General features: G+C 68.0%; 1 protein-coding gene across 2 annotated transcripts; it reads left to right on the forward strand.

Annotated features, from left to right (window-relative positions):
* Positions 1-2,308: 2,308 nt before the first annotated feature.
* GPR20 (G protein-coupled receptor 20) lies at positions 2,309-9,345 on the forward strand. 2 transcript variants are annotated; one of them, XM_079795784.1, is made up of 2 exons: positions 2,309-2,403; positions 7,632-9,345. In XM_079795784.1, exon 2 carries the CDS (start codon positions 7,660-7,662, stop codon positions 8,722-8,724), a length of 1,065 nt encoding a protein of 354 aa, XP_079651910.1. In that variant the 5' UTR covers positions 2,309-2,403; positions 7,632-7,659; the 3' UTR covers positions 8,725-9,345. The 2 variants fall into 2 exon arrangements, with proteins under 2 accessions (XP_079651910.1, XP_079651911.1); XM_079795785.1 differs by lacking the exon at positions 2,309-2,403 and adding an exon at positions 6,622-6,717.
* The last annotated feature ends 1,422 nt before the right edge of the window (positions 9,346-10,767 follow it).

A 10,767-nucleotide genomic window follows, 5' to 3' on the forward strand; every position in this document is an offset into this window, starting at 1 on the left:
AGAGGCACACAGGGGCACACACGGGCACACAGGGGCACACAGGGGCACACACGGGCACACACGGGCACACAGGAGCACACACAGGCACACACGGGCACACAGGAGCACACAGGGGCACACAGGAGCACACACAGGCACACACGGGCACACACGGGCACACAGGAGCACACACAGGCACACACGGGCACACAGGAGCACACAGGGGCACACAGGGGCACACACGGGCACACAGGTGCACACACAGGCACACAGGGGCACACACAGGCACACAGGGGCACACAGGGTCACACACGGGCACACAGGGGCACACACGGGCACACAGGGGCACACACAGGCACACAGGGGCACACACAGGCACACACGGGCACACAGGGGTACACACAGGCACACAGGGGCACACACGGGCACACAGGGGCACACACAGGCACACAGGGGCACACACGGGCACACAGGGGTACACACAGGCACACAGGGGCACACACGGGCACACAGGGGCACACACAGGCACACAGGGGCACACAGGGGCACACACAGGGGCACACAGGGGCACACACGGGCACACGGGCACACAGGGTCACACACGGGCACACAGGGGCACACAGGCTCACAGGGGCACACAAGGGCACACGCAGGGGCACACAGGGGCACACAGGCACACAGGGGCACACACGGGCACACAGGGGTACACACGGGCACACAGGGGCACACACGGGCACACAGGGGCACACACGGGCACACAGGGGCACACACAGGCACACAGGGGTACACAGGGGCACACAGGCACACAGGGGCACACATGGGCACACAGGGGCACACACAGGCACACAGGGGTACACACGGGCACACAGGGGCACACACAGGCACACAGGGGCACACACAGGCACACAGGGGCACACACGGGCACACAGGGGCACACAGGCTCACAGGGGCACACACGGGCACACACGGGCACACAGGGGTACACACAGGCACACAGGGGCACACATGGGCACACAGGGGCACACACAGGCACACAGGGGCACACAGGGGCACACACGGGCACACAGGGGCACACACGGGCACACAGGGGCACACAGGCTCACACGGGCACACAGGGGCACACAGGGGCACACACGGGCACACAGGGGCACACACGGGCACACAGGGGCACACAGGCTCACACAGGCACACAGGGGCACACAGGGGCACACACGGGTACACACGGGCACACACGGGCACACAGGGGCACACAGGCTCACACGGGCACACACAGGCACACAGGGGCACAGGGGAGCACACAGGAGCAGACAGGGGCACACAGGGGCACACAGGGGCACACAGAGGCACACAGGGGCACACACGGGCACACAGGGGCACACACGGGCACACACGGGCACACAGGAGCACACACAGGCACACACGGGCACACAGGAGCACACAGGGGCACACAGGAGCACACACAGGCACACACGGGCACACACGGGCACACAGGGGCACACAGGCACACACAGGCACACACGGGCACACAGGAGCACACAGGGGCACACAGGAGCACACACAGGCACACACGGGCACACACGGGCACACAGGCACACACAGGCACACACACGGGCACACAGGGGCACACACGGGCACACAGGGGCACACACAGGCACACACGGGCACACAGGGGCACACACAGGCACACATGGGTACACACAGGCACACACGGGCACACAGGGGCACACACAGGCACACACGGGCACACAGGGGCACACACGGGCACACAGGAGCACACACACAGGGGCACACACAGGCACACACGGGCACACAGGGGCACACACAGGCACACAGGGTCACACAGGGGTACACACGGGCACACAAGGGCACACGCAGGGGCACACAGGGGCACACACAGGCCAGATGTACAGAACGCAGACCCCAGGGCAGTGCGGGCAGGCAGACAGACACCTGCCCCTCCCAGCGGAAAGCTGGGTCTGCGGTGCCCCCCTCAGCACCCAGGGCGCAGGCTGCGCTCTCCGGGGCCCTGCGCCCTCCCAGACAGGGCTGGGGTCAGGGAGCCCCGGCTGCAGCCCCAGGCCTCCCCTCTGCCCCTCCCCTCCTGGCCGGTGCCGCTTTGGCCCCACCCCTAGGTGCCTCAGTTTCCTCCTCTGCCCCGCGGGCCGTGGACTCTGCAGCCCCTAAGCTCCTCCCGCCAGGGCCCTGACCCGGCTCCTCCAGGGGCCGTGGGTGGGGGTGGGAGGAGGGTCTGCCCCGCCCCCGCCCGCCCCGCCCCCACCGCGGTTGCCTTTGCCCAAAAGGAGCCCCGGGCGCCAGTGACGTCAGGCCCCAGGAAGGCAGCGGCCCCTGACCGAGTGGCCACAGAGCTGCCCGGGGAGACGGAGCGGGGAGCCGGCGCTGCCTGGCCACCGGCTGTGGAGGGAGGTGAGTCCCGGGCTGGCCCGGCCCCCGCTCAGCCCGTGCTCACCCCAGCACAGCCCGGGCCGGAGGGGCTTCGGTCCGGCCGGAGGAGCCACTGTGCAGACGGGAACACTGAGCCCGGGAGGCGGGAGAGCGGCCAGGCTGGTGCCGAGGAGGGGGAGCTCCCCAGGGCTGGTGGGGCGTCCCTCCCGCCCAGCCTCACGGTGCTGCTGAGCCCCAAAGCCCTCTCCGGATTTCATTCATTCACTCACTGTTCCTCCAGCGGCTCTCGGATCCTCGCCGGATCTCCCACCTGCGGAGGCGCTAGAAGGGGGACCCCAGGGGCCCTTGATGGGCTGTGGGACCTCGGCCCCCACCTTCCTCCAGGCTGGGCAGGGCTGGGGGCTGAGGGGCTCGTGGGGACAGGCTCCGAGCAGGGCGCCCCCGTGGAGGGCCAGCCCAGCCACTCCCCAGCTGAGGCTCTCAGCTCCAGCCCACCCTTTCCAACCCGAATAGGGTGGGGAAACTGAGGCCCAGCGCACCGGCCGTCCGGCATGGGCCTGGGAGCTGGCTCTGCCCCGTCTGGCTCTGGCTGGCGGGGACTGCCCTGTGAGAAGGAGCCGGTCCCGCGGGGGGCGGGCAGGCAGGCTGGGAACTGGCCGGTGGCCAGGGTGGCGGGAGGGCAGACACGGAGCAGCTGTGCGGCTTCGGGATGGAAGGGCAGGCAGGATGGAAGGGAGGCGGCGCTCACAGCCTCCGGGCCGGCCGCCCCGCTGCCCACTGCCCACCATACCCTCCTGCCAGCACGTGGTCCCTCAGCCAGAGGGGCGCTCAGGTCCCCTCCCCTGCAGGGGCTCCGGTCCCCCTGCACAGGCCGTGTCCACTGTCGGAGGCACGGGGCAGAGGGCACACGCCGGCTCCTCGCCCCCGCTGGGTGACTCACGCCTGGGGCTGGTAACCCCCACTTGGGGGTATCTGGGGAGGGCTCCGTGAGCCCCTGGAAGGGGACACCTTGGAGACAACACCTGAATTGTGGGGTCACACTCTGCCCCGGGGAAGGGTGTCCAGGGCACCAGGAGGTCGGGGGCACAGGGACGGCGGTGTGGGGTGGGGACTGTGGGTGCAGGTGACACTGGCAGAGACACACGCCGGGCAGAGGGAACAGCATGTGCAAAGGCCGAGAGTACCAGGCCGGATCTGCTGGCAAAGGATGAGGCAGAGGCCAGACGGGGTGCCTGGAGCCCTGCCCCGCCGCCCCCAGAGAGGCTGCCTCGAGGGGTGAGCCGGGGCGGCAGGAGGCTGTCCGAGCACCCCAGGACCCCAGGAGCAGGGACTTGCATTTCATCGGGTGGGAGTGAGGCAGAGTCCGGCGGGCGGGGCGGGCCCAGGTGGCCTCTGCCATCCCCCCCCATGCCCACGAGTGGCCCCTCTCCCCGAGCCCAGGGGAGGGAGCCCTGGCCGGGAGGAGCCTAGATTCTGGCTGGCACCCCCTAGGACCTGCTGGGGGAGCCAGGGCCAGGGGGTCCCTCCTGGGGCCTCAGTAAGGGCCCAGCCGTCCCGGTAGAACCACAGGCGATATTCTCGAGCTGCTGCCATGAAACCAAGAATAACCGGAAAAACAAACAGGAGGACGGTTCCTCTAATATTGGCTATTTTGGCCCTGGAATGTCATCTCGTGGGGGCGTGGGCACACACGGCTGCTGCGTGCCCGAGAATCTCCTTGTGCCCAACAAACCTCAGGTCCAGAGGTGCCCACCCAGCCCGGCCCCCCCAGCCCGGCCCCCCTGCGTGGCCTGGGAGCAGGTGACCTGGCTGCGAGCCACCAGCTTCACGCTGTGTGGCCTCGGGCGCCTCACCCACCTCTCGGGGCCTCCGCTCCCTCGTCTGTGACGCCCAGGCCGGCTGTGGGGGCGCGTGGCCGCCCAGCACCTGGCCCAGCAGAGGCTCCGAGCACCCTGGCCAGGGAAGAGTGTGCGCCCACGGCGGAGGCGCGGCTTCCCTGCACCCCAGACGTGGCAGGTGGGAGGCACCCACAGAGAACACGCAGGGACAGGAGGGGGCAAGGGGGTTCGGAAGGACACACCCCTCCCTGCCAACGAGGGGAGGTCAGCACGGCCCCGACTCCCCCGTGGGGTCTCGGCCTCGTGTTGCTGGGCACAGAGCCGGGGTCCAGGGAGCTGAGCGGAGACAGCCCCCCATGCGTGGGTGTGGCCATCAGGCTGGACAGAGAGGAGCCCCAGGCGGGGACCGGGTCCGAGGACTCGGGAAGGTGCTCATCCTTCCTCTGTGGGCGGATCCCGGGTTCGAGCCTTCACCCAGGCTCTGAGAAGTCCCGCACTGGCACCTGGGAGGCCCATCAGGGCCCCGCTCAGGGGGAGCCCAGAGCCGCCCCCGCTGCTGTTGTCAGGACCGCGAGCCTGGTGTGGGGCGGCTGGCGTGTCCCACTCCCGCAGGCTCCTCCGGCCGCTGCCAGATTGCATTCATGGGTTTGCTCCCTTATTCATTCAACAAACCCGGTTCCCAGCTTCCCAGGTGAGACACCGGGCTCTGAGACCGGAACCAAACACGGTGAATGCCTGGTGGGGGCACACGCCTCCCCCCTGGCCGGCTGCCCTGGCCCAGCCTCCAGGCCACGCCCAGCTCTGTGCTGGGCACCACAGATACACATGGCCCCGCCCAGCTGGCCCAGCGTCAGGGTCTGCTCCACCTCGGCCAGGCCCCGGGCACCGGCCAGGAAGGGGGAGGGGACAGGCCGTGCCTCCCCTGGGAAACCCTAGTGACCCCACTTCCAGGTGAGGACCAGGCCTGCGGGGGGGGGGGGGGGGGGGGGGACAAGGATGGGGACGGCCACTCAGCAGAGAGGATGGAGAAGAGATGGTGGGAATGCAGAGTCAGAGGTGAGGGCCCAGGCTGAGGCCAGATCAGGGCTGAGTGTGACCAGGGTCAGGGCTGAGTGTGACCAGGGTCAGGGCTGAATATGACCAGGGTCAGGGCTCAGTGTGACCAGGGTCAGGGCTCAGTGTGACCAGGCTAAGTGTGACCAGGCTCAAGGCTCACCATGTGACCAGGGTCAGGGCTGAGTGTGACCTGGGTCAGGGCTCAGTGTGACCAGGGTCAGGGCTGAGTGTGACCTGGGTCAGGGCTCAGTGTGAGCAGGGTCAAGGCTGAGTGTGTCCTGGGTCAGGGCTGAGTGTGACCAGGGTCAGGGCTGAGTGTGACCAGGGTCAGGGCTGAGTGTGACCAGGGTCAGGGCTGAGTGTGACCAGGGTCAGGGCTCAGAATGTGACCAGGGTCAGAGCTGAGTGTGACCAGGGTCAGGGCTCAGAATGTGACCAGGATCAGGGCTGAGTGTGACCAGGGTCAGGGCTCAGTGTGAGCAGGGTCAAGGCTGAGTGTGTCCTGGGTCAGGGCTGAGTGTGACCTGGGTCAGGGCTGAGTGAGACCTGGGTCAGGGCTGAGTGTGACCAGGGTCAGGCTCAGTGTGACCTGGAGGACCCGTGAGCGGAGCCCCTGAGCTGGGGATGACTGGCGGGGCCGGGCACAGGCCTGGGCAGCACCTGACCCCTCGCAGCAGCGCAGGGGCCGAGGCAGGTGCTGACCCTGCGCCCAGGACGGGCAGCGCCTGCTCACCAGCCTCCCTGCAGGCCAGCTTGGAACTGAGCGCCGGCCAGTGAGGGCTCCTCTCCTGGGTGCACCCGCCGGGCGCGGCAGTGGGTTCCCCACCCCGGCAGGCAGGGCCGAGTTCTCGCTCCACAGGGTGGGCGCTGCCCGAGGGAGCCTGGAGCCAGGGACGTGGGCAGCGTCTGGCCCGTTCACGGCGGTCGACTTGCTCCCGGTCACTAGGAGAAAGGGGTCTCCCCTCCCCCTGCAGGGGGGGCCCCCTCGCCCCTGGCAGTCCTCACGCCGCCCCTCCCCCTGCTCTCTCCTTTCCCCTGGAAAAGCCAGAAATGCCCTTATTTGGAGGGCCGGCGGTGGGCAGGGGCCGTTAACCCTTCCTTTATAAATAGAGGGATAAATCCCAGCAAGTCAAACAGCTCGGTGGGAACATAAACAGAGGGGCTGCCCCAGCACAGCCCTCCGCCCCCACCAACGTGTCTGGGCCACCGGGGTTTACGTCACTCACACCACTCGGCCCTCCGCCCGGCTCCGGCTCCGGCTCCGGCTCCGGCCTGGTGAACCCGTGCCTGAGCCTCCACCACAACCAGGTGCCTGCCTCTCGGGGCTGGGAGGGAACAGGGCGCCCGAGGGGCTAGAACGTCCCTGCCCCTTGGGGGGTCCCCTAGGAGGACGCTCACCCAGGGCGTTGCCCTGGCGCCGCGTTGGAGGCGGCGAGAACAGGTGGGTGGGCTGAGGACAGGCCGGGCCTCAGGGCGAGGGTCAGCGGGCGGGTGAGCATGGGGGGGGGGGGGACACTGGTTCCCGGCCCCGACCACGTGCGGGCGCTGCTGTGCTTGGTTGGTTCCTCCTCCGCGGCCCTTCCTCCCCCCTGGGCGGGGCGGGACTCAGGCACAGAGCGGCTAAGTGACGCCCCCAAGTCGCCCAGCGTGAGGAGGAGGCGGGTGGGAGCTGGGTTCAAACACCACACACTGCCCGCCCTCTGAGCCGGGCCACCGGTCACCTTCGTCTCCGAGGGGCCTGGGCCCTGCAGGGAGGAGCAGGCTCCAAGCACCAGCTTCCTCCTTCTTCTTTTTAAATATATTTTTTTAAATATATTTTATTGATTTTTTACAGAGAGGAAGGGAAAGGGATAGAGAGAAACATTGGTCAGCTGCCTCCTGTACACTCCCTTCTGGGGATGTGCCCGCAACCAAGGTACATGCCCTTGACTGGAATCGAACCTGGGACCCTTCAGTCCGCAGGCCGATGCTCCATCCACTGAGCCCAACCGGTGAGGGCTTTAAATATATTTTTATTGATCTCAGAGAGGAAGGGGGAGAGAGAGAGAGCAGCATCAATGATGAGAGAGACTCCTTGATCGGATGCCTCCTGCACGCCCCACACTAGGGATCGAGCCCACAACCCAGGCACGTGCCCTTGACCGGAATTGAACCAGGGACCCTTCCATCCGCAGGCCGACGCTCTATCCACTGAGCCACACCGGCCGGGGCAGAGCACCAGTCTTCTGCCAAAGCTCCACACGGGCAACGGCAGGCCGGGGCGGCCGAGGCCGGAGGCAGAACGGCTGGGTGCTCGGTGAGCAGGCCAGCCGGGGCCCCCATGCCGCCAGGGTAACCCCATCTCTCTCCTCCCAGGCCCGGAGCGAGCGCTGGCGGCCGCGTCATGGCCTCTGAGTCTCCGGCGGGGCCCAATGCCACGGCGCCGGCGGCGGCGTGGGCCAACGTCAGCGCGCCCGAGGGGCCCCTGTTCCACGTGTTCGCGGCGCTGGACGAGGAGCTGCACCGCGCCTTCCCGGGCCTGTGGCTGGCGCTGCTGGCCGTGCACGGCATCGTCTTCCTCGCGGGGCTGGCGCTCAACGGGCTGGCGCTCTACGTGTTCTGCTGCCGCACGCGGGCCTCCACGCCCTCCGTCACCTACACCATCAACCTGGTGGTGACCGACCTGCTGGTGGACCTGTCGCTGCCCACGCGCTTCGCCGTCTTCTACGGCACGCGGGGCTGCCTGCGCTGCGCCTTCCCGCACATCTTCGGCTACTTCCTCAACATGCACTGCTCCATCCTCTTCCTCACCTGCATCTGCGTGGACCGCTACCTGGCCATCGTGCAGCCCGAGGGCTCCCGCCGCTGGCGCCAGCCGGCCTGCGCCCGGGCCGTGTGCGCCCTCGTGTGGCTGGTGGCCGGCGCCGTGACGCTGTCGGTGCTGGGCGTGGCGGCCGGCGGGCCCTGCTGCCGCGTGTTCGCGCTGACGGTGCTGGAGTTCCTGCTGCCGCTGCTGGTCATCAGCGTGTTCACCGGCCGCATCGTGTGCGCGCTGTCCCGGCCGGGCCTCCTGCGCCAGGGCCGCCAGCGCCGCGTGCGCGCCATGCAGCTGCTGCTCACCGTGCTCGTCATCTTCCTGGTCTGCTTCACGCCCTTCCACGCGCGCCAGGTGGCCGTGGCGCTGTGGCCCGGCATCCCCCGCCGCACCAGCCTCGTGGTCTACCACGTGGCCGTGACGCTCAGCAGCCTCAACAGCTGCATGGACCCCATCGTGTACTGCTTCGTCACCAGCGGCTTCCAGGCCACCGTCCGCGGCCTCTTCCGCCGGCACGCCGCCGCCGAGGGCGAGCCCGGAGCCGGCGCCGAGGTCGGCCTGCGCAAGAGCTCCCGGGGCTCGGGCCGCCGCCACATCCTCGGCGCCGGCCCCTGTGCCCTCACCCAGGCCCTGGCTAACGGGCCCGAGGCGTGATGGGCAGGACCCCGCCAGGAGGCCAGAGGTCAGGGCTGGGCAGGGTTTGCCAGGTCAGGACCAGCTCTGCCCGGGCAAGTCGGGTTCACCCTGACCCGTGGGCGACGTCTGGGCGGGGCACCGCCGGGATCCCGGGGCCGCTGCGCCTGCTCGGCTCCAGGCCGGGGGGCGCTGACCTACAGCCGCCCCTGGGGTATGGAGGTGCCCGGGACGCGGGGCGGCAGGAGCGCCTTCTCGCTGGGGGTTCTGTCCCCAGAGGGGTCTCCAGCCAAAGGGACAAAGGCTTTTAGAAGCTGGGGCTCCGAGGAGAGTGAGACACTCAGCCCGAAGCCGGGCCCGCGGCTCAGTGGTTAGACTGTTGGCCACGCACTGAAGGGTCTCGGGTTGGACTCCTGGTTCGGGGCACGGACCTGGGTGGCAGGTTCCATCCCCCCTGCCCCGTCAGGGTGCATTTTGGAGGCAACCAACGGATGTGTCCCTCTCGCATCGATGTTTCTCTCTCCCCGCCCTCCCTCCTTTCCACTCTTTCAATAGAAAAAATACATCCTCTGGTGAGGATTAAAACAATAATAGTCAACCCTCCCCCTCCCCATCCCCCTTCTCCATCCCTCCCCCCTTCTCCATCCCTCCCCCCTTCTCTATCCCTCCCCCTCCCCCTCCCCCCTTCTCCATCCCTCCCCTCCTCTCTATCCCTCCCCCTCCCCCCTCCTCCATCCCTCCACCTCCCCTCCCCATCCCCCTTCTCCATCCCTCCCCCCTTCTCTATCCCTCCCTTTCCCAATCCCCCTTCTCCACCCCTCTCCCTCCCCTTCCCCCTTCTCCATCCCTCCTCCTCCCCCTTCTCTATCCCTTCCCTCCCCTCCCCCTCCCCTTTCTCCATCCCTCCCCCTCCCCTCCCCCATCCCTCTCCCTCCCCCTCCCCTTCCCTCCCCCTCCCCCATGGAGATAGAAGAACAAGCACAGAAAGGAAATGGCCGGGGACACAGATTTGCTTACGGGAGTGATGTCTGTGGGACCCCCACCCCAGGCGCCCGGGGGCGCGAGCTCTGAGCCGGCACTTGGGAGTCCGGGTGGGCCTGAGCCTGCCGCCACCCGGCAGAGCAGGGCTAGCTCTGGCCCCTGTGGTGCGGGAGGGCCACCCAACAAGAGCGGTGCCGCGCTGGGAGAGGCCGGGTCCCACTCAAACCCAGTCCTGCCTCCTCCAACCCCCGTGCCGGGAGGCCGCTCAGGTCTCCCCAAAGCCCCAGCCCAGGAGTGGCTCGGAGGCCTGCCTGCTGTCCCGGGAGGACGTGGGCTCTGGCCCCATCCTGCGGATGAGGAAACCCAGAGCAAAGACACACAGGACCCGGACGCAGGCTCCGGCCGCCTCCCCGCACGGCCTCCTGCACGCCCCAGCCAGCGGGGGCTGACCAGCTGCCCGCCCGGCTCCCCCCGGCACCCCCCCCCCCCGGCTCCCGCTCTTTCTGGGGAGGGAGACTTTCTCGGGCTTGAGCTTTTTTAAAATACCGTATTTTCTGGCATATAAGACGACTGGGCGTATAGATTTTCCTGGGTTAAAAAGTCGTCTTATACTCCGGAAAATACAGTGTTTTTATTGCTTTCAGAGAGGAAGGGAGAGGGAGAGAGAGAGAAACATCCGTGGTGAGAGAGAATCAATCTCTGATCGGCTGCCTCCTGCACACCGCACACTGGGGACCGAGCCCGCCACCCGGGCATGGGTCCTGACCGGAAATCGAACCGTGACCTCCTGGGTCATAGGTTGATGCTGAACCCCTGAGCCACGCTGGCCGGGCTCTGGCTTGAGCTTCTGACCGCCTCCTCCCGCCTGGCCTCCAGGATTGCCTCCATGTGCCTCTGGCCCCCAGGTCTGCAATCCCTCCGTCCAACCTGGTTCCTCGGGGACTGCAAGGACCTTGGGGAACCGCCACCATTCGACCTTGAGAGGTGGCCACCTGCCTCCGGGGGCCAGGGCGGGAGTGGGGCCCGCCTCATGCCTTTGCGAAGCCCGCCCAACAGCCCCGGAGAGCCCTCGCCAGACGGACC

The sequence above is a fragment of the Cnephaeus nilssonii genome, assembly GCF_951640355.1.
Source record: "Cnephaeus nilssonii genome assembly, chromosome: 18".
Taxonomy (NCBI): Eukaryota; Metazoa; Chordata; class Mammalia; order Chiroptera; family Vespertilionidae; genus Cnephaeus; species Cnephaeus nilssonii.